This window comes from Perognathus longimembris, chromosome 9 (genome assembly GCF_023159225.1).
Source record: "Perognathus longimembris pacificus isolate PPM17 chromosome 9, ASM2315922v1, whole genome shotgun sequence".
Lineage (NCBI taxonomy): Eukaryota > Metazoa > Chordata > Mammalia > Rodentia > Heteromyidae > Perognathus > Perognathus longimembris.
The window spans coordinates 65,479,316-65,502,643 of record NC_063169.1 but is presented as its reverse complement, the minus strand read 5'-3'; the positions used below and the strand labels follow the sequence as shown (position 1 = coordinate 65,502,643).

The window sequence follows — 23,328 nt, the reverse complement described above, 5'->3', positions numbered from 1 at the left end:
TGTTGATTCTTGTTTTACTTTATGTAGTCCCCAGACTGATCCTTTTTTTTTTGGTGGTACTAGGGTTTGAATTAGGGATTTCAAACTTGCTTATTACACTGCTGGTGCTCTACCAATTGAGTCATGCCTCCAACTCTGTTTTTTGTTGGTTATTTTGGAGATAGACTCCAGGAGATTTTTTTTTCCTGCCTGGACCAGCCATGAGCTCAAATTCTTCAGATCTTAGCTTCCTAAGTAGCTCGGATTACAGATATGAACCACTACCTGGCTGAAGACATTTAAAAGAGCAACTAGTTAAGTATGGTGGGGCACATCTTTATTCCAGCTATTTACAAGGCAAGGATCAGATTTTCCAGGCCAGCCCAGGCAAAAAAACATTAATGTGTTTCCCATCTCAATGAACAAGCTGGATATGGTGGCAAACTTCTGATCCCAACTTTTAGGAAGGCATGGGTAGGAGAATCACAGTCCAGGGCTGGTCCCTAGGCAAAAAAAAAAATGTGAGGCACTATCCAAAAGTTAGAAGAAGGAAAAGGAGCTGGGGGTATGGCTCAAGTGGTCCAGTGCCTATCATGTATTCAAGACCTTAAGTTCAGAATCAGTACTGGAAACAAGAGCCGCCCTCCTTCTCTTCTCTACCACCCCCATCCTGCAGGCCCCTCCTCCCTGCCCTGTACCTTGTACTATCTCATTAGGTTTATCATCATGGTACATGCTGGGAATATGTTCTCATTTGTTTATTGTCAGACTGGTGACTCTGGAAGGTCACTGTCCTAAGGGTAGAGATTTGAGTCCTGCCTGCTCTGTATCTAGGACAGGGGACAGTACCTTCCTCAGAGCCTAAATGTCTCACATGGGAAATAAAGAGATTCACTCTCAACTGTCGCTGCCTTCGTGTGTCATATTAACTGCGAAATTTGTTATTCTGTAGGAAAAAGTAAACACGTAGCATGGATTATCAAAAAGATTTCTGGGGCTGGGGATGTAGCCTAGTGGCAAGAGTGCCTGCCTCGGATACACGAGGCCCTAGGTTCGATTCCCCAGCACCACATATACAGAAAACGGCCAGAAGCGGCGCTGTGGCTCAAGTGGCAGAGTGCTAGCCTTGAGCGGGAAGAAGCCAGGGACAGCGCTCAGGCCCTGAGTCCAAGGCCCAGGACTGGCCAAAAAAAAAAAAAAAGGTTTCTGCTCTCCTTTCTCAAAACAAAGTTAATTTTCAAGGTAAACTACAGGAAATGTATATTTGACTTCTCATCCATTTCAGAAGAAGCAAACTTAATTCTTAGTTCCTTCTACATCGGAAAAAGACTTGTCTTAAAAGAAATGTTGGGTACTAACGTGTAGCCTTCTTTTTCTTATAAAGAATGTTTCAATATGTAAAACTACTTTCTATTAGAGGTCCTAAATTAATCATAAAACTGAGTAAAGGCAGAAGGAAAGTGATCTATTTTAAGGATTCCATTCCAGTGATTTCTAAGCTAATAGAATTACTTTTTAAAGAAAGTGTAATAATTTATGAAATGTCTTCTAGCTGAAAGTATGTCATTTGTAGCCTAACTCAGTTTTACAGCATAATCAGAAGGCAGCCAGGGAAGGAACACCTAGGCAAGAACATGTAGGCTCCCTCTCAGCGTGCTGTGAAGATAAGAAAGCATGACTGAACTGCGAAACCACAGAGGGACGCCTTCATAGTAGAGTGTGGCTTTCAGTGTCCAGATGACTGAACCGACTCAGGTTCTACTGTTAGTTTTGTAACCTTGGGCAGCAAATTCTGTCTCATTGACCACCTTTCACTCGCTGGGGTGTTAGGGTAAAGTGATTCCCTGCCACTTAGTAAATGCTCAACAATCCCAGTTGTAAACAGTCACATTGTTGTGCCTGGGTCTTGAGCACCCGGGGCTTTTTGAGGTTGTGTGTAACAGGCCGAGGAGGAGGAGGTAAGGTTGTCCCATAAGAGCTTGGTAGATACCCAGTGAGAGGCACTGTAACCTTCTTACGTATTGCTTCGTTAGTACTTTTTGATGGTTGATGTGTTCGGTATGTTTCTGTGACTGAGTAGATAGATTCTTGCTGCCTTGGAGGGAGTACAGTGCTGAAGGTGACTGATGAGAGTGCACATCCTTGCCTTGTCCCTGATCTTTTAGGGCCGATCTCCTTGGTTTGTTCTACTGAGTTTGATTAGATGATTTTTTTTTATCATATTGAGAGAAGTCCCTGTAATAACTAGTTTACAGAGAAGATTTTTGGGTTTTAGATAATGAGTGTTGAATTTTCTAAATAAATAATAATAAAAATGATACTATGGGGGCTTTTTGTTCTTGTTAGTGAATTATATTGATGGGGGGAGGGTGGTAGGCCAGCTGCCTAACACAGAGTCAGTAATGGGGTCACCTCTGGTCTTTTTGATGTTGACCATTTATGTGGGTCTCTCTTTATTCCCTAATTGGTCTGGCTGCAGAGTAGGTCAGCTTTATTGCTCCTCTCCACAAGGCAGCTTTTCATTTTTTTTATTCCCTTTTCCGTGTTTTGTTTTCAATTTTGTTGATTTCTGCCCGGAAGAAGTCCTCCGTGGCTTACTTTGGGCTTGATTCGTTCTTTCTACAGCTTGTTAAAGGTGTAAGTTGGGATAATTGACTTGGGCCCTGCCTGTTCTCCTACAGGCATTTAGTGCTGTAAATTTCCTGCTAAGTACTACTGTAGTCCTCTGGAATTCATTTACTCAGAGCTCTTGCTTCACCATCTCCACTGTTAGCTCTAATTCTCTTGCTTCTCTCTTATAAGGAGCCTTGTGATTACATTGGACCTGCCGAGACAATCCAGGATAATCTCTTGAATCTAAAAGATTTCATTTACTCACACCTGCCAAGTCCTTTCTCCCATGTAATATCATAGATCTCAGAGCTTAGGAACATCTTTGGGAGGCCATTATTCACACATGCAGCTTTCTTATATTAATTTGATGGTCAGCTGAAGATTTATAGTATGCATCTTTCATGGAGACAGTATTCCCCCCTATGTATAGTATACACATCTAGTAGGGTCTGTGGGTAGTGAATCTGATGCTTTTGTATGAATTAAAAATAAACGCCTTTACTTTTCCACTGCTTTTGAAAAATACATCAACAGGGTTTTCTTTCAGTACCCTAAAGATGTTGCTCTCTTGTCTTCTCAGTTGCCTTGTTTTCAGTAAGAGGTCTGCCATCATCCTTATCTTTGCTCCTCTTTTGTTTTCCTCAGACTGCTTTTAAGGTTTGCTCTTTTCCATTGGTTGAACATTTTTATCATGAAGTGCTTTTGTGTGCTTTCCTTTGTAATTCTTTAGCTGGGCTACACTGGTCCTCTTAGATCTGCAGGTTGGTGTCTAATAAATGTAAATTTTTGTTTCATGTATTTCATCTCTTATTTATTGATTTAAGGAAGGAGAATATTTCTGGTTCCTAATGTATTGTGTTAGCCAATGATTCTTCTTAACACAAAAGTTAATGTGCTTGCTTCATGAAGTTCTAGAGAAAAAGTAAGCCCAGTAGTATTGACTAGGATTAGTGTTGCCTCTATTTTTTTCTTTTTTTTTTTTTTTTTTTTGCCAGTCCTGAGGCTTGAACTCAGGGCCTGAGCACTGTCCCTGGCTTCTTTTTTGCTCAAGGCTAGCACTCTGCCACTTGAGCTGTGGCTCATGTGCCACTTCTGGCTTTTTCTATATATGTGGTGCTAGGGAATCTAACCCAGGGCTTCATGTATATGAGGCAAGCACTCTTGCCACTAGGCCATATTCCCAGCCCCGCCTCTATGTTTTATGAAAGGTAAATACAGGGAGGTCTGTTGTTTCGTGTGCATAGAATCAATAGATCAGTGCTCAAATCTCAGGTATGTACTGTCTTGATAATCTTGAGCTTGCTGTTGAAATTTTTTAGCTTCGGCTTTCCATTCTTGAAAGTTCGTGTATATTCTTGACATAGAGTACAGGACAGATAGAAATGGATGTAAAAATACTGACATACTTCCAGGAGCCAGTGAATGGCTACTACTATAATTAGTCTCCTTCCTAAGTAAGGAGACTTGTAAAGTAATTTAGACATTCTAGCAGGAAGAACTTTTTAATTAAAAGTAATGGAATTTTGAAATTCATATATCATCAGTATATATTTTTAAAGGAAGGCTGGTTTTTTTCCTTCTTTCTGTTGTGATACAGCTACTTACTATAAACATGTATTGTACTTAATACAACTATAGTTGGTCAAGAGGAAAACTTCACAATTAAGCAAGAGATACCTTTTAGCTGAAGTTCTAGGAGCCAGTTCTAGGAGCAGACCTAGCTCTGTAACAGACTTCCTGCTATAGCAAGAAGTAGCAGTCACTGATGGTGTCAGGAGAACTGTGAAAGACAAATAGAAAGCCAGTGGTCAGGGTGAAACACATGTTCACAACCATTGAGATCCTCTCATTGAAGCCAAAGTCATCAAGAAAAAAGGCACTAGGTCCAGGGTTCTTAAGAGAAAGATACAATGTAGTTTTAAAAGATTTTCTTCTGTCATTTATTCTTTAAAAATGTTATCAGAGAAGGGTGTGAATAGTAAATTTACTAAATCAAACATCTGCTTCCTTGAGGAGTCAGGGTAAATGAGTTTCTACTGTACGTATTCTGGTCTTGTTTAAAAAGCAAGCCAGTTAGCCAGGTGCTGGTGGCGCATGACTGTAATTCTAGCTACTCGGGGGGCTGAGATTTGAGGATAGCAGTTCAAAGCCAGCCCAGCTAGGAAAGTCTGTGAAACTCTTATCTCCAATAAACTACTCAGAAAAAGCCAGAAGTAGAGAGAGCTGTGGGTCAAGTGGTAAAGGCACAACTTGTCTCAAGGATACCACCAAACCCTGAGTTCAAGCCCCAGGACCAGCAACAAAAGAAAGAGCAAGCAAATTAAGTCACGATCATCTCCTCTGAAAGAAATCTATTTTAACACTATCTACGTCTTTGGAATACAGCATCCATCTTCCTTGTGCATTCTATGTAAGAATAATTTTTTATCTATCTTTTTTTTATCTATCACGTTTCATATCATGGTTTCTTCTCACAGTGTTTGCTTTACAGTTTTGCCTGCCCCTCTGCAAGTGTTTATTTTGGTGGTGTGTTCGCCCTACTCTAAGGCAGAGCCGAAGAAGGTAATGAATGCTTAGCTCATTATGAAGCCTTGGCCGGCTGCTGTGAGGCTCTCACTGTGAGAAGGTGGCATAAAATATACAAAATAGCCCTTTGATAGAGTTCTTTGTTGTCAAGCAAATTAGAATTTTTACCTAAGTTCCAAAGAATTGCATAAATTCTTTTCTCATCAAATTAAATCAAAAAGCTGCCCAGGTGGACAGCGGCTACGTGCCCCCTACTGGAAAGCTTTCAGTAAGACTTGACTTGTTAGTGGATTTTTTTTTTTTAATGGCTATAGAGAAAAGCTTTTGTATTTGTTTCTCTTGTTTTTGATTCTTATTAAAGACATGCCCATTACATTGTTTCTTCATGAACCTTTTAAAACTTTATGCCACAAAAACCATTTTCTATCCTGGAGACTTTTAATTCTAATAGGGAGTAAGAATTTTATACTTCATGGTGCAAATTGTGGGAGCTAAAACTTCTAAGAGTAAGATGACCAGTGGGCATGTGTTACAGGTTCTTCTCCCCTTCATGATTTTGTTTTCGATTCCTTCTTTAGTCAGTGAGTGTATTTTATTCAAAGCTTTGTTACATCTGGTTTTGGAACAGCACAGGATTGAAAGCTAAAATTAAAATGATAGAATAGTTTGTGGGAATACAGATACTCATTTGCCTGCACCCATGCTCATCGGCTCTTTACACCTCCAGGGTTGTAAAGGTTGAAGGGCTGTAATAGTGCTTGCCTGCCCCCACCATGTTCCCAAAGAGCATAAGCCGAGTGAAAACATTTTCTGCCATTACATTTGGTTAGAAAACCTGTGTGTATCTATCATTGCTGGGCATTCTTTAGGTGTTTAAGAAGCTATTGTTGGCTCATGCCTGTAATCCTAGCTACCCAAGAGGCTGAAACCTGAGGATTGCAATTCAAAGCCAGAGCAGGAAAGTTCATAAGACTCTTCTCCCCAGTTAACTACAAAAAAAGCTGGAAGTGTAGTTGTGGCTCCAGTGGTGGAGTGCTCACCTCAAGCAAAAAGAACTGAAGGACAGTGCCCAGGCCCTGAGTTCAAGCACTAGGACGGGGTAAAAGAAGAAGCTATTGTCTAGTCAGACCCTTGTAATCCTTATACCTGTAATCCTAGCTACTCAGGAAGTCGAGAGCTAGATGATGGAGTTCAAAAACAGGAAGTTCACTAGACCCCCATTTCCAAAATAACCAGCAAAATAGGCCTTGGAGGTATGGTTCAAGTGGTAGAGTGCCCAGTCTAGCAAGCTTGAGGCCCTAAGTTCAAACCCCAGAACTGAAGGAGGAAAAATAAAAGCTGTTGTCTACAAAGATAACATCAATTCAGTCAGCACATGCACGTTTTTTTCTCCCTAATTCCTTCAAGGCCCCTAGGAATCCAGTGGCCTGCATGGCCATTCCTCTCTTCTGCATGGGGAGGCCCCAAGGGGACTTTGGTCCTACAGAGTGCTCACAGACATGGTGGAACTTCACAGGGCGGATTCGGCTTGTCATTAACTGAGTCTTAAGCCTGAGTAGGAATGCAAAAGATTCAGAACAGAAATGCTCCTTTACACACGGGAAAGGGTGGAAGATTACTATTTATATCAGCTTTGGAGTATGAAGTTGTACTCAGTGTGGGAAATATTTATGTTTTAGATGTGGTTATCCAAGCATATAAACTAATACCAAGGAGTCAAATTTACATTGGTTTTAGTCCTAATTACCTAATTATTTTCTATATTGACATCATGTAACATGAGCTTTTCGTTCTGCCTCTTTATTTTCAATAGGCTAATTTATTTGTTTTAATTACATGAAGCATAATTACAAGAAAAACTTCAGCCTTTTCTATTCTTGGTAAATGCTGTCATTAAATTCTCAATGTTAATACAGTAAGTGCATGTCCCAGAGGGAAATATCTAACTTTTCAACATACTGAAGTTACTGTATTTTCTAAGATTCATTATCTGGAACTCCTCAGGTTAATTTTAAGCTAATAATGGTGATTTTGAATAATCATTAAATAACTAGTATCACAGGTGTGTGGTTATTATTGTTAAATGATGGTGGCCAACCATATCAAACCAAATGACCTCAAAACTTATCTGTGACCATTTATAAATGTCTTTATAAGGATTAGTATCCTTTGTGTATATTTAGGCCGTAAAGACTTAGAGCCGAACGCTAGTGGCTCATGCCTGTAATCCTAGCTGCTCAGGAGGCTGAGATCTGAGGGTCACAGTTCAAAGCCAGCCTAGGCAGGAAAGTCTGTGAGACTCTTATTTCCAGTTAACCACTAGAAAACTGACAGTGATCCTGTGGCTCAAGTGGTAGAGTGCTAGCTTTGCGCTGAAGAGCTCAGGAACAGTGCCCAGGCTCAGAGGAAAAGCCCCATGATGGACCAAAAAACAAAACAATGACAACAACAAAAAACAACTTGGTAGAACTAAGCTTACGTTTTTATATGGTTTATTCCTAATTCTCAGTATTTCATTATGATATGAGTTGATTTTATGCTGAGTTCTAGGCAGAAATAGAATTTATGCTGCCATATTCTTTGTGGAATTATAAGCTATTGCACAGTTACCTGTTACTACCTACAGTCACGTGTGTGATAAACACGGCCCACATCGTGGGCTGTTAGTTCATCAGTGATTGCGCTCATCTCTCCCTTTCCCACTGAATAGTGTGTCTTGGTTTCTCTCTGAGTGTATGAGCTCACCTTATTCTCCTGTTTTGTAAACTAGATGCTTTCCGATGCAGCACCTGGGAAGCTCAGAATTGTGCATGGAGATGTGTTGACATTTAAGTTAGAAAAGGCTTTTCCACAGAGTGTGAAAAGAAACTGGGAGGATGGTAAGTTCTCTGAGTTATTCGGTTGTCATTATGTATCAACTTCTTTTGTCATTTATTTCTTTTGTCAAATATTTATTGTATTAGATATCATTGTAGGTTTGTTTTATATATTTATATTAAAATATCTGAACAGTTATATACTGTGCAATATTTGTTTGCCTTCTAAAATATAAAAAGGAAGGAGGGGTTGGGTTTTTTTGTTTGTTTGGTGCTATGTAAAGATGTGCTAAGTGTGGTGGGATTGTATTCAATGACCCACCAAGGTTATATTCTTTCAAGGACAAGTGTTACCTGCCCTGTGCCAGCCTGTAGAACACATAGTTGTGCGTTTCTTGTTTACTAGAAACTCAGAAAAAATGGAAGAAAGACATGGACACATCTGGATCTAGACACAGTGCTCCTATGTCTCTGACCACCCTAAGCTAGGCTTCCGGTGGTCTTCCTAGTGTCTACCTTCTAACGAGCCCTTCTCAGCAAACAGCCTGCAGGTCTCGGTCCTTACCTCAGCCATCCAAGGACTGCAGTGCCCTTCCTCTTTCAAACCTGCCTACATTTCTGCATTCGTTTAGCTGTTATCCACCTCGTCTTCTCTGAGGCTAGTCCCTCCCGTGTTTCCTTTGACATTGGTGAACTTGCTATAACTATTCTTTGCCACTGGTTATTTCTGTCATCCATTTTTCATGTGCTTTTACTGGGAGTTTTTCTCTGTAAGCATCTTCTCATGCTTCAGATTTGTCTGGGTTGCTCCGTTCTTGTGATTTTATTTTTCACCTCAGTATTGAGGGCATTTTTCACATGTCATATCCAGCCTAGCTTTCCCCCGTCCCCCATGGACATCTGACACCCCAGTAGCCCCACAGGCAACTTCCTCGTGTTCAAGGAAAATTACCTTTCCTTCCAATAAACTTCCTTTCATAGAATTTCTAAACCAGAAATCTGAAAACTTTCACTCACTGACTAAATACCAACTAAGTAGAACTTTTCCTTAGTGATGTACAACAGATTATTTAAAAAAAAACATTAATTCTTTAGACTGCTTTTAAAGAATTAATGGACTAACAATACTCAGCTATATTTTTTGTGTTTTTTGTTGGATGCTATTAATATCTAGTTTGATTTTCCTCTTAATGAAAATATTTCTCATACATTGATGACGTTATCTAAGGTTTTTATTTCTTCCTCTTCTGCCAAACAGATCCTCCAAAGCTACATATTATTGGAAATCTGCCTTTCAGTGTTTCAACTCCACTAATCATCAAATGGCTTGAAAATATTTCCCTTAAAAATGGGCCTTTTGCTTATGGCAGAACTCAAATGACCTTGACCTTCCAAAAGGAAGTGGCTGAGGTAAGTGTGCACTGTTTCCGGACATTTTATCACATGACCAAATTCCAAAACAAAATAACACTGCAATTTTGCTTCTGACTGAATGTTCTGTGTTAATTGTACACAGAAAAAAAAACAAACCCAAAAGCTTAGCTCTAAGGTAAGCATACAGTGTGGACAGTGATGTAACTGCTGCAAATTTATAAGAGAGACCATGAACAAATGTATCAGCCAAAAAACAGGGTGGTAAATGAGGACCACTACCATAGGCATGATCAGAGAAAGAAGAAAGCTGTGCGACACTAGGCGTATAAGCATGTGCAAATACTGGACTGTGATGCCTTAGAACGGATTCTCTGCACTCAGTGGGCCGACCATTAATGAATGTGATAATTACTTGCAGGCCAAGAAAGGAAATAAACTCATTATCCAGTACATGGACTATCCCTGCCCCTGGACGTAAGCACGCACGCACATACACACATGCACACATCTCAGCCATGTCTGCTGCCCCTTCCCCATGGCAGTGTTCCAAGTTCATCTCTAGGAAGGAAACCTCCAGGATAGACTTCTGAGCTGCAGAGGTTTGAGGAGGAGGCTGCGCACACAGCTGCACCTCTTACTGATGGCATCTCCAGTCTAGTCCTGACCTCCAGGGCAATGAGAACTGTGAACTTGGGATTCATTTTTCTCCTCTGCTATCTGGTCACATAGATTTATACCCATATGTGTCATATAGTGTAGATTTGCCCTCCCGCCCCCCACTTTGAGCGGCTGTATCTAAATGTATTCATACAGTATTCATTCTTATTATTCTGAACATCTTTGGTAGCATTTGTTCTCAAAGTTGCTCCTGAGATTTGTAATTTATATAGTGTGTGTATATTATGCACTGCTTGTCGTAATTTGTCCAGGCTCCTGTTTGGGGACTTGGAATTAGCTTCAGTGTTTTGTTAATACAAGCAAAGTTGTCGTGAACATTCTTATATTTATGTCACCTGGGCCATGAGAACGAGATTTGTCTAGGAATGAGCCCAGAAGTAGCCTTGCAAATCTTCATTGTTGCTGGATAATGTTCTCTAAAGTCATTATGTCTATTTTCATTCTTACCAGTAGAGAGTGTGTGTGTGTGTGTGTGTGTTCATTTTGTTCCACATTCTTACTAGGACTTGCCAGACACACACATTTCTTGTTAATCTGGGAGCAGTGGCATATCATTATATTTTATTTTGTCTTTCTGATTTTTAGTGAACTTGAGTGCCATTTTATATGCCCACTAGCCTTCAAGGTTACTTGGTATTTTACACATGAACTGCTTCCTTTTTGTTCATCTTCTGATGGGTGGCTGACCTTTCTCCACAGATTTGAAATCCTGATATGCTCTCTGTTCCAGCCTTTATTACTTACATGTGCTGAGATTTCCCTGTCTGCTCTGTGGCCTGTTGTCATTGTCTGTTGGTAATCAGGAATGGCACTTTTTGTGTCTTGAGATCATGAAGATATCTTTCTGTTACATTCTAAAAGCATTATGTTTAATAGTTCACGTGCACGCCTATGCACACGCATACACACAATACTTCTCTGCAAAAGTTGGACCAGAGAGAAGGGAATCCTCAGGAGAAACAGATCAGAGCAGAGCCAAGTAAGAAAGCAGAACTTGATCATGTAGATCATATTTACATATATTGAAAAATAGTTACACAAGTTTGGGGTTGAATTACTGACAAATAAGTAGAAAACTAAATGTAGAAGGGAATGAAACAAAAAGTGCTGATTATTTTTCCAAAAACTTTTGCATAGCTAATGTAATTATCATAAGTGAATCTACCTTGATATGTAGTGAGTTTTATGGATTTTCTTAAGGATAGTACCCGCAAGAATACATAAAAAGTGACAAAAGGAATAAGGAGAAGGGCTTGCCTATCAAGTGTTAAGATGTATGTTGAAGCTTACCATACATGGATAGATCAGAATGTCCAGAATCACACAACCTGGTTGTGATAGTGGTCAGATTAAATACTGGTAGGGCAAAAAGGAGTCTTTGGTAAACCTGTGACTGTTTCATTGAACTTGAATGTAAGTCACAGGCTGAAGTCATGGTGTTCAGGTTTCCATGTGATAGGCCTATGATTTTCCTAACAGGGTCTAGCATCAACCTCTTTGTCTTCTGTCATTTCCAGAAGACCAGGGCTGTATGTGAGCACCTGCCCAGGAGGAGAGGAGGCACCTCTTCATTTACTGTAGAATTAATTACGAAAGGATGTGTGCCTTCTCACTATAAGCCTAACTTTTCTACTTATACTTAAAGTTATTTTGGAAGAATAGGAGAAAAAAATTCCCACTGTCCTTGTGAATTCTTTGACCCCTGTTTTTCTCATATTCAGAATGCTTTTAAAAGCTCAAGGGTTAGAAAGGTTTCCTTTTACTGAACATTTAGCTAGCTTCTTTCTTGGCCTTTGTTGTTAAAATCATCTATCCTAATGGATTTTGAGTTTCATAGTTTCACCTATAATATTATCTATTTCCAAAACTCACAGTGCATAATAGAGTGGTTGACAGACCATTCAACTCTTTAAGCTAGCTTTTAATGAAGTCTTTCATAGAGCTTTCTTGTCTGTGACTTGAATTTAAATAAATTGGGGCCATTACATGTGCTGCTTGATTCTAAATTAAATCCCTTGGTTCACATGTTTTCATCTTCCCAATCTAGGTGCCTTTATTATAAAGATGGGCTGGGTCATGGCTGTAGGCTAGGACATCACTCCCCTGGCTACTGGGTGCTTTGCTTTCTAAGTGAAATATGCTAGAGTGTGTTTTTACATCAAATTAGAATCTTTTCTTGCCTTGGCAAGGTTCCTTATTTTAGTTAAAGTGATTTTAAATTCTCAAATTCATCTTTTGAAGCACATCTTTCAAATGTAAAGTAAAACATTAGCTAGATCTTAAAAAGAAGGAAATCCAGAATGAAATAATAATTTCAAAACTGTAGGCATTTCTTAGGGTTCATTTTATTAGTTTTGTCAGTATGTCTGTGCTGCATTTGGTTTTAAAGATCTGCTTTGAGTTGTGCCAGTTGGATGATACACATTTACGGAGTATTTGCAATTTTTGACTTTAATATTAGTGAGAAAATTAAGCGGATTTTTTTTTTTTATTCCTGGAGAACTAGAAGTATTTCTTGAATTTGGCATTCCAGTCGTTTTAGTCATTTAGAACCAGGTTGTTTAAAATAAAATGAGGGCACCGGGGTGTGGTGAAATAGGCCCTGGCTCTCTCTTTGGGAATTTCTCACCCAGAATCCATTTTGTAATCTTAAGATGAAGTTCTAACAAGCCAAACAATATGGTTTTCACACCCAGAGCAGGTTAGAAAAAGCAAAGGGCCGGCCTGTGTGAAACGTGTGCTCCATGTGGTCGTGAAACGGGAAGCTTCACTGAACACAACTCAGAAAACTGCTCCCAGCTCCCAGAGTGCCTCGGACAGTTTAGTGCAGTTCCCGCGATGGCATGAGTGACCCGAATGTTCCAGTCACCCCTGGGTTTTGTAACATTGGCCCTGAGTCGCTAATACGAGGCTTGGGTTGTCCTAAGAACACGGAGAGCAGGCCCATCCTTCTGCTCGCCACTCAGCTCTTTCCAGCCCCAACATACTGCTGTATTTTCATCTCTTTTCTAGAGAAATAACATATTGTAAATGAATCTGGATCCCTCTTTCATGCTCTTTCTCTCTTTCCCTGCTCTGGATGAGCCGCCTAACACGTTTTCTAATTGTTACTGTGGGTGTCTTATGTGCACACACAGAACAACAGGAGTGCCTCTTAAGGATTTTATATAAATGTCATTAGATCATATTGATGTTCTACCACTTTCATTTTTTTCTCTACAGCCTATGCTAATAACCTCTTTATTATAATTATTATTTTCTAATCTGCCGGCAAAATTATTGTAATTTGAACTCGTCTTTTTCTTTCATAATCATGCTACAGTGACCATTCTTACACATCTCCTTGTGTAAGTATATAAACTATCCGAAGACATTCCCAAAGATAGACCTAGAAGGTCATGTGGGTTAACTCAAGGTCAGTCAGCTGTTGGACCAACTGCCCAGTGATGTGTGTTTATACCAATTTTCACTCTCACTAACCTGCCTGGGAGTTCAGGATTTATTTCACAGGAATGACATTACATCTCATTGTGGTTTTAATTTGCAGATCCCTACTTTGTTACTAGGTTGAACATATTGTGGTGATGGTTACTTTGGGCTGCTCTTCTGTGCTTTCTTCATCGTACTGTCTGTGGCTTATCCTATTAATGACTACTATGTAGCCTTCTCATCTATGTTCTGAATACAATCCCTTGGTTCTTCAGAGCCCTTCTCTCAGTCTGTTATTCAGCTTTACAAGGTTTGTATTGTACATGAATTCTTAATTTTAATAGTCAAATGTATTCATCATTTGTGGTCTCTGCTTTTGCATCCATAACACATGGGAGTTGAAGATAATAAGAACAAGCTTAAGACTTTGTTTCTCACTTACCATTGGTTCACTTAGTATTTTCATTTATGGTACGTGGTTGGGGCCTACTTTGTTCTCCTTACTGAATGGAATGAGCCATCCTTTTCCATTAGCTGTTGATACTGTACATATGAGGTGTCATGTTCATATCTGCTTGGGTCTTCCCTAAATCTATTGTTCCATTTGTTTATTTGTGCCTTTAGCAATATTGCCTTAACTTGATGACCAGAGTTGTGAGTGCTCTCACCTGCATTGTTGCTATTCTTTAGGAGCGCTTGGTCTTTAAGGTTTTTTGTTGTTGTTGTTGTTTTTGTTTTTGGTCAGTCCTGGGCCTTGGACTCAGGGCCTGAGCACTGTCCCTGGCTTCTTCCCACTCAAGGCTAGCACTCTGCCACCTGAGCCACAGCGCCCCTTCTGGCCGTTTTCCATATATGTGGTGCTGGGGAATCGAACCAAGAGCTTCATGTGTAGGAGGCAAGCGCTCTTGCCACTAGGCCATATTCCCAGCCCGGTCTTTAAGTTTTATATAATCTTTTATATAACATTTGTATTACATAACATTTATATTACATTTTATTACATTATATTACATTTATATTACATCTGACATTTATGTAACATAAATGTCAGATGTCAGTTACAGGTGTGTGTGTGTATGTGTACTTTTTTCTTAAAAATCCTGGAGTTTTTATTAAAATTGAATTGGATTTATAGATTTGTGTGTATCTAATATTTTTAAATAAAATATAGCTAATACATTTCTAATTTCTATATAAAATATCTGGTGGCATGAAAGAATAAATTCCTATACTTTTTGTTTTGCAAATTTAACTGTCAAGAATAACTTAAATCTTCAAGAATTTTTTTTTTAGTGCCAGTTGAGGGCTTGAACTCGGGGTCTGGGAACTGTCCTTGAGCTTCTTTTACTCAAGGCTAGCATACTACCACTTGAGCCACAGCTTCACTTCCAGCTTTTTTTGGTAATTTTAGTGGAAATAGTCTCACAAAGCCAGGTGCTGGTGGCTCAAGCCTGTAATCCTAGCTACTCAGGAGCCTGACATCTGAGGGTCACAGTTTAAAAACCATCTCTGGGCAGGAATGTTCATGAGATTCTTGTCTCCAATTAACCACCAGAAAACGAGAAGTAGTGCTGTAGCTTAAAGTGGTAGAGCACTTGTCTTAGAAAAAGTAGCTCAGGGACAGCACCCAGGCCCAGAGTTCAAGCCCCATAACCAACAAGACAAAAAAGAAGAGTCTCACTGACTTTCCTCCTGGATCTGTCTTCAAACCACGATCCTCAGGTCTCAGCCTCCTGAGTAGCTAGCATTACAGACATAAGCCATAAGCCACTGGTGCCCAGCTTCTAAAAGGATTATATAATGTGCAGTTTTACTACATTCAAATAAAGGAAAGCATTAAAAAATTCTATTCATATATTGAGCTAATTTAGAAAATTAAATATTTAAGCATCTTTAGTTCTTCAATAAGCTTATGAATTTCATTATCAAGTATTAATTGATTAGTTGTTTTGCTTTTAGGATAAAATAGTGGTTTGAAAATCCCTAATAGTTGCTACTAAGAAAGTTTTCTTAATGATTTTTTTAATGTATTGTTCATGATATAATTGACAATTAATTAAAAGGTGCTCCTCAGTTGATAATAATGTTGGAGGAAAATATTCCCTGAGTTGGCTACTGTCATACATCAGCCTGTGTTCTTATAACTTGCCATAAATATCTAGTACCAAAAATAAGGGCATGCTGGCTCCATTCTGTCTGGTCTGCTTGGATTGATTGCTTACTGAAATACACTTTTGTCCTTCTGTAGAGACTTGTAGCCACGAAAGGAAGCAAACAGCGCAGTCGCCTTTCCATTATGGCCCAATATCTCTGTGACGTCAAGCACCTCTTTACCATCCCAGGCCAAGCCTTCGTCCCCAAACCAGAGGTAAGCTTCTGCTTGGTTTTGAGCAGATCTAATCTTATATCTGAAGTAGGATGGAAGTTAGAACTGGGTAGTAATACTCGTTCCCAAGGATGACTCATAGGAAATAATCTCTAGGATCTAGTGTATATTCACATGCAAATCATACCATAACTGTTTTAAAACCTATCTTGAATACAAACCCCAAATTTCAGTACAGATTGTTATTCCCAGATCGTTCTTCTTGACCAAATGCAGGGTTTGTATGATGGTATTAGTCAGCTTCATTACTGTCGTCCCCTACTGCTCATAAGTATCCCAGAATGGAAGATAAGTTACGTGGCTCTCTGGTCAATCAAACTTTTTGTGTGGCTTCTGATACTTACAAATAAAGTTATATCAGGCATTCTTTTCTGATGTGAAAGTTTTTGCCTATTTTTGGCAGTGCTATGATCAATCATCTATTGAAAAACAGTTGGCTAGTAAACTAGGCTTTAGCTCTTAGGTGCTGGCTTCATGAGTAAGTTTTCATTATAGAAAATACGTTTCTGTGCCAGAAATGTTTAAAACTGGGACTTTTTAGTAAAAACCATTACTTGAGAAATCATTGCAGAAACGGAGCTATGAAAATGTATCCATTTCCTCACCGCATGGAAGACCTGCTTTTAGAAAAGCGCCAGGCTGGGGAGGAGACAGCAGGATGTGCGGCAGTCACATACCCAGCCTCGCATCAGGAGGGGCAGGGTCCTGCTGGGGCAGGACGAGGAATCAAGACAGAGGCCAGCCATGTGGAATGCTAACTCTGACCACAATGGCAATGGATGGATGCATGTGGGAACGCATTTCCGACAACTGCAAGTTCTTTCCCACCATTGCAATACTTCCTCTGCCATTCTGTCCCCCACATTTGGAAATTCAATCCCTCTTCCCCCACAGCACAGATTTAATTGTCAGTTTTATGCTAAATCATCAGCCTTTGAGTCTGCTGTCTGTACCCACTGCCTAGTATCCGTCCTCTCTTTCCCCGCCACGCCTGCGCTGTGCCTGGGACCATCTTACCTCACGTTCGCGTGTGAGCAAAGTGAGTTGTTGATGGAGTCCGTGTACTCTGAGACCTTGAGGGCCTTGACCAGGCAGTTCAACTCGCAAGCCTGGGCCCTTCGCGCAGATTCCCTTCCTTCCTTCCTTCTTCCCAGTGGGCTGCCTTGAGCAAGTTGGGACCTTGCTTGGCTTCCGTTCCCGTTCCTGCGCGCGGCTAAGAATCGTGTTCACTCGGTAGCATCCTTAGGACGTTTCAAGCTGGCCTCCAGGCAGAGGACTCAGAGCCCGGCTGTCGCTGGGCGACCTCTGAGGACACTGGGGGAGGAGCGGCCTGTTGTCACCACGTGACCCCAGGACTCAGAAACGCCAGAGCTAGCGTGTTCTTGGGGAGACTTGTGTGGGCCACAGCAAGGGGGACCATGGCCGGGCGCAGGGGTGTGGGGGGGAGGGGCGTGGCCGGGCGCAGGGGTGTGGAGGAGGAGGGTTGTGGGGGAGGAGGGGTGTGGCCGGGCGCAGGGGTGTGGAGGAGGAGGGTTGTGGGGGGAGGGGCGTGGCCGGGCGCAGGGGTGTGGGGGAGGAGGGGCGTGGCCGGGAGGAGGGTGGTGGGGGAGGAGAGCGCGGCTCCGGACGCGCCCACGCGGGGATGGCGGCGTTGGTGTCCGCCCTGCTGCATCCACCCCGCCTGCGGACGGTCTCTCTGCCTCTATTCCGTGGAAGTGGCCGCCTCTCAGCTTGTGTCATGCCCAAGTCGCGTTGGGCAGCTAAGTGAGCCATTGTCAACGCGCAGGGAGAGGGCCACAGAGTGTGAGTGAACTTGGAGCAGCCTGCCTGCAGCACTGACAGATTCAGCTGTAGCGTCCAAACAGCCCTGTCAGACTAATTTTCAAATAAGTATTCTTAGTATGGCGTTTTTGCCTTATTTAGAAAATAATATTTTGACCATTTAAAAGGAATAGCCACTTTAAATAATCAAGCCTTTACTGAAATGGTTCCCTTCTTAGTTTTCATGAAATCATTCTTTTCATGTTTTCTCTCCTATTAATAGATGTAAAGAGAATAACTATTAATAGTTAGGAGAGAGAATATCGTATCCTATAAAATAGATGTATAATATTTTAGTTTTAGGTACTCATAAACGATATCCTTCCCAGACGGGTGCCCTGGCTTACACCTGTGATCCTAGTTACTTAGGAAGCTGAGATCTGAGGGCTGCAGTTCAAAGCCAGCCCAGCGGGCAAGTCCATGAGACTCCAGAAGTGGAGCCCTTGAGCAAAAAGGCTCAGAGACATCCCCCAGCTCTTCTCCCTGGAGAAGCGCACCAGCGTCCCCCCGACCGGCAGACCACCAGGCTCCCCGCCAAGCCCTACTCCCCTGACTTGCTTCAGATGATGGTGATGGGCAAGAATCTGGGGATCCCCAAGCCCTTTGGGCCCCAAATCAAGGGTACCTGCTGCCTGGGTCTCCAGTGCACCTTCACTGGTGACTTTGCTACCTGACCAACATCGGAGACTCCTGCGCCTGTGCCGACATCTGCCGGGAGCCCTTTGCCTTCAAGTATGGAAGAGGGTGATAGCTTAGCCCCTGGTCCTCAGCCCCAGCAGCAGGGTTCCTGGCCCAGAGGGGACCCCCCCTTCCTGCCTGGTCGACCCCTGACCTTAAGATCCAGTAGGGTGGCAAGTGGCACGGACAAATGAACCCCCTGGAGGGCAAGAGGGAACTAAAGAGCAAATAAAGTTCCAGCCTTTCTGAAACCATTTGGTGTAAACCAACAACTCACCTCAGTCTTTGTGAACATGCCTGTAGACAGATTTTTCAACTGAGAAGCGTGGGTGGGGTGTGGGCTTGGGCAGCAGGGCAAGGGGGCCGCCCGAATGGGTGGACCCCCCTCCTCTCCCCTCCCCCCTCCCCAGGGCCTGGCCCCTTGTGAGTTCAGGCCACAAGCAGGGGGCAGAGGCAGGTGGTGATCTTCACTAACACCGGCACGGAGCTTTCGTACTTGGCAGTTAGGTTTAGAAGCTGTAGCAGATTTTAAAAAGGAAGAAGATGCTGTCAGTTAATTGCCTATTAATGTAGTTGGAACCTCTTTTGATTACAAACCTTTAAATAAAACATGAAAGCAGTAATGGAAAAAGAAAGACATTTGAAGACAATTATAGGTGATCTTCTTTTCTTTCTTTCTTTTTTTGGCCAGTCCTGACCTTGAACTCAGGGCCTGAGCACTGTCCCTGGCTTCTTTTTGCTCAAGGCTAGCACTCTGCCACTTGAGCCACAGCGCCACCTCTGGCTTTTTCCATATATGTGGTGCTGGGGAATCGAACCCAGGGCTTCATGTATAAGCACTCTTGCCACTAGGCCGTATCCCCAGCCCCGGTGATCTTCTCTTTAGCCTTTGAAATTGTCTCGGAGCTTTTCCTTATTTTGCTCTGTCTGTAGGAAAGGAGAAGCATAGTCAGGTTAATTTATTTTTTAATCTAGAATAAGGCCCTGGCCACACACAGGAGCTTCGCCGCCTACTCATTCTCCAGCTGTCTACACGTAATCCTTCAAGTCCATCACCGAATTCTCTCGCCGTGTGTCAAAGACACGTTCTTGCTTGGCGGGGGAGAGCCAAGGTTCTGGATTCTTCTTTACATAGGAAGTGCAGAAAATACTGCCGGAGATGAGTAGCAGCATGGCGGCGATGAATGCGACGTAGACGGCAGCTCCGGGCTCGTGCTTGTGGCTTTCGGGAACCGTCCGGTCCAGAAAGGCGGCCACGATCTCCTTCACGTACCACACCGTGGGTATTAACCCCAGGACCCCCGCGGCCACCAGGCAGAGCCCCGCCGCCCCCGAGGCGCGCCGCTTGGTCCCCGGGTCCCCCCCGAGGCGCGTGCACTCCATCCCCACGGCGGCCGCGCAGGCCCCCGCGGCCGAGAGGAGGCCGGCCAGCACCACGGCCGCCCGGGCGGCCTGCACGCGCGCGGGCAGAGCCAGCACCGAGCGCCGGGGCGCGCAGCTGAACACGCCCGTGCTCAGCCACGTGCAGTCCATCCACAGGCCGTGCCGGTGGAGGACGGCCGTGACGAGGCCCGAGCCCGCGTCCGCGCGCACCGTCCAGCTGGGCAGCAGCGCGGCCGCCAGCACGCCCGACACCCCCCGACAGGGCCAGCGCGAAGGCCGCGAGCTGGGCGCCCGCCGGGGCCATGCCGCGTCCCCCGCCGCGATCCCCGCGCCGAGCTGGATCGCCTCGCCTCGCCTCGCCTCGCCCCGCCGCCGGGTCTGCAGTGGAAAACCAAACGGAAGAACTAGCGAAGCAGAGAAGACCGACATCCCATCCCTGCCGCGGAGGAAGGAAGGAAGGGCCCGCCTGCTGCAGAAAGAGCCGAAAAGCATCCACCCCGCCACACAAGGCGCCCCTCGGGGGCTCCCCGTTCCCACCTTCCTGCCCCTTCCTGCCTCCGCTGCTGCTTTTTAATATTCTGAGATTGATTTTGAACGACGTGCTAGAGTGACTCGGTCATGAGATGCAGAACACGGTGATAGTTCATTCAACGCCCTGCGCCAGTGTTTGGCTTTCCCTAACTTCCCTAGGACTCGGTATCCTGTTGTAGAAAATAGGATTATGTTCTTTGTCCTCTAGGGGTAAATACATTTTAAGGTCTTGCGATACGAGCTCAACCACAGAAAGTATTCAGTGGTGTACAGTTGACATTTGTGTATCTTATAACCATTGATGTTTAAAGATACTTGGATCTTTTTCTCTTTTCCTTCCTTGGGCCAAGGACTTAATTGCGATTTTTCTATAATCTCAGGGCTGAAAGGAGCTTAGACCGTCATCTAGAGCATCATTATTTTCTCAGATCAGTGCTTTCAAGGGCACTCGGTGCCAAGCCCAGGTCTCCTCTAGTCCCTCCGCTGCCTCCTTCCTGTCCCATTGGAGCAGCGTGACTGCTGTAATTCTCCCCTAGTGTGCTTCCTAGAAGTGGAGGTGCCCGCAGCATCTGAAGACAAAAAGCACATTCACTAGCTCACCTCCCTGCCTTCCCACCAGGCTAAAGAAAAAGGACTCCGAAGGGTCCTGACTGAGAAAATGGCTCTCTTTTGAGTAACTCACCAAGAGTCATGTCTGGCTTTTGTTATGTACTTCATTAAATTCATGCCTATATGAAAAGTACAAACTTTCCTTAACATTCATTCTGTAAGGTGTTAGTCCTAGACTGTCTAGATTGAATTATTCTACTTTTGTTCTTAATTTTGAAGGCTAACCCCTCCAGTTTTCCAAGAGGATTTCCCTGGGATTTTAAGCTCTTTGTAGTCAGACTCATCTGTAAACAGCAGTGTGCTTAGGACTTTCTTGCTCTCTCTTTTCTTTGCTTTTGTTTTCCAGAAATCTTTTCTTATCTGAGACCAAAAGAACAGAAGTAAATGATTCTAAGGGGGCGGGGAAGGGGGGGCGGGGAAGGCAAGCACATTTTTTTAGTTTTATAATAGCTGTTTACAAGTTTGGGTTTCAGCATTTCACTGTCTAGCCAGCTTGCTAAAACGTTGACTGCGCCCCAGGCCTTCTCCGTCTTAGGGGGATTTCCAGCGGTGAGACCTTTATATGTAGATACGTTCATGTATCTACGTCCAGCTTATCAATAGCAGCATCTTCTTCCCGTTAAACAAATACTTTCTATACATTTCAGACTGGCAGTCAGCTCGTACATCATAATTCACAAGTTCTGGCAGAGAGTAAATAATAGGACATTATATCTGGTTAGTGCAGCATTTGCTTACTGCACAAGACTGGGCTTCAAACGCTTTCTTTTCCACAGAGAAATTACGTGGAAAGAATTTATTCTCCAAGTGAAGGTCACTATTTTGTTCCTTTTCTTCAAACCTCTTGGCATTTTAGCTCCATTCCAATGAGATTTTTTTTTTCCCTTTCCAGCCACGGGCATAATCGACTTTGTGGCTTTTTCTCTAGATTTCTCTTGGAAAGAATAAATGCATACTTTGTTTGGATGGTTGTAGTAGTGGCAGTGGTGGTAGAGAAATACTGACCCCAGAGCAAAGGTGTCACACACAGACTCTGGTCTATAGAGTGAACACTCACACTTTTGAACACCATGTACAGAACCATCTCAGGTGGTTCTGTTCATAACTACTTGCAGGAACAAAGTCTGCAATACAGCTGATTAAAATGTGAAGCTAGCTGTCCAGACCAAATTTATTCATATCAGAAATAACATTTCAAAATAGATATATAACTTGCAATCCAAACTTTCTGTAATACCCACAGATATATATTGAGACACCTCTTGTTTTCCATACCTTTTGCCAGTGGTCCTCACTGTCTGCACGCCCTTCTGTGAGTTGTCTCCAAATTATTCTCAATTAGGTCTGAAGAAGAGAAACCACATCCGTGAGGCTTGATCCTGAGAGTGAGCATTTTTTATAAGTTCCAGCAAGTTAACTTGAAAATAGAATATAAAGAGCCAGATAGAAATCAGAGAGGTGAAAAGTGCTGATAGTGCTAGAAGATAAATACCAGGTTCTCCTTAGCATCTCAGCTGTGGGGGAATTAAGACAGGAGGGGCGGGGAAGGGAGGGAGGATTGCTACTAGACGCTTTGTCAGAACCCGAAAGGCAAAAAAAAGCTTTTGTGTCACTGTATGGGGGAGGAATTATTTGGGTGATCACCAAAAAAAGCTTTCTTTTCTTCCAATATTATGGTTTAGCCACATAGTCATAATTTAGTTTCGAATTTTTTTGTCTTTGGGGCGATAATTTGTTATTTTATGTCTTCAGTTAAAGAATACAGTCTGAAGTATTTTCAGCTGGAGTGTGTTTGCAGATCATAATTGAGAACATTACTTTTCATCTTACTGGTTGTATTGTCTGGAACCAGGATTCATGGTTGAATTTTTGCCTGGATGATCTATCCGTCAGTGGGAGTTGGGTGTTTGAAGTTTCCATCTGTCATTGTGTTGAGGTGTTGTGTGTGTTTTAAGTTCAGTCATTTATATTTAACAAAAATCAGGAGCTCCCGCATTTGATGCATAGACGTTAAGAATTGTGTCTTTGTACTCACTGCCTTACATTTGAAACTGTACTTCACTTTGACAATAAAGAAAAAAAAAGAATTGTGTCTTCTTGATGTGTCTTCTAAGTATGAAATGGCCTCCTTTATCTCTTCTGACTCATTCCTGTGAAATCTGCTTTGTTCAATACGAGACTCAATACTGCTGCCTACTTACAGAACCCATTCTCTTGGAAGATTTTTTTTTCCCCAACTTTTCACCCTAAGGCAGTGTTTGTTTTTATGGAGGTAGATGGGATTCTTGTAGACAACAGAAGGTTGTATCTTGCCTTTTGATCCAACTTTCCATCCCGTCTTTCGATTGAATAATGAATGCTAAAAATTGATAAGTATACAGTAGCTGTCCTTTCCCTCCCAGATTTTAGTGTTGTATCTCTTCCTCTTCTTCCTATATGTCTCTACTCATAAGGCAGACTATATTTTCTTCACTTTTTTTCATGTGCATATGTCTTCTAAGTGCA

The 23,328-nt window shown here is 42.5% G+C and overlaps 2 protein-coding genes across 2 annotated transcripts in view; one reads left to right on the top strand and one right to left on the bottom strand.

Annotated features, from left to right (window-relative positions):
• Tfb1m (transcription factor B1, mitochondrial) overlaps positions 1 to 23,328 on the top strand; it is a 34,712-nt gene that overhangs the window by 4,611 nt on the left and 6,773 nt on the right. The window contains exons 3-5 of the mRNA XM_048354352.1: positions 7,889 to 7,997; positions 9,193 to 9,344; positions 15,664 to 15,783. Coding sequence (XP_048210309.1) covers positions 7,889 to 7,997; positions 9,193 to 9,344; positions 15,664 to 15,783 — 381 coding nt within the window. The remainder of the gene's footprint in view (positions 1 to 7,888; positions 7,998 to 9,192; positions 9,345 to 15,663; positions 15,784 to 23,328) is intronic.
• Cldn20 (claudin 20) lies at positions 19,182 to 19,987 on the bottom strand. Its single transcript, XM_048354353.1, is given in 2 exon segments — positions 19,182 to 19,938; positions 19,940 to 19,987. Coding segments are annotated over 2 exon segments (657 nt in total). The 3' UTR covers positions 19,182 to 19,329.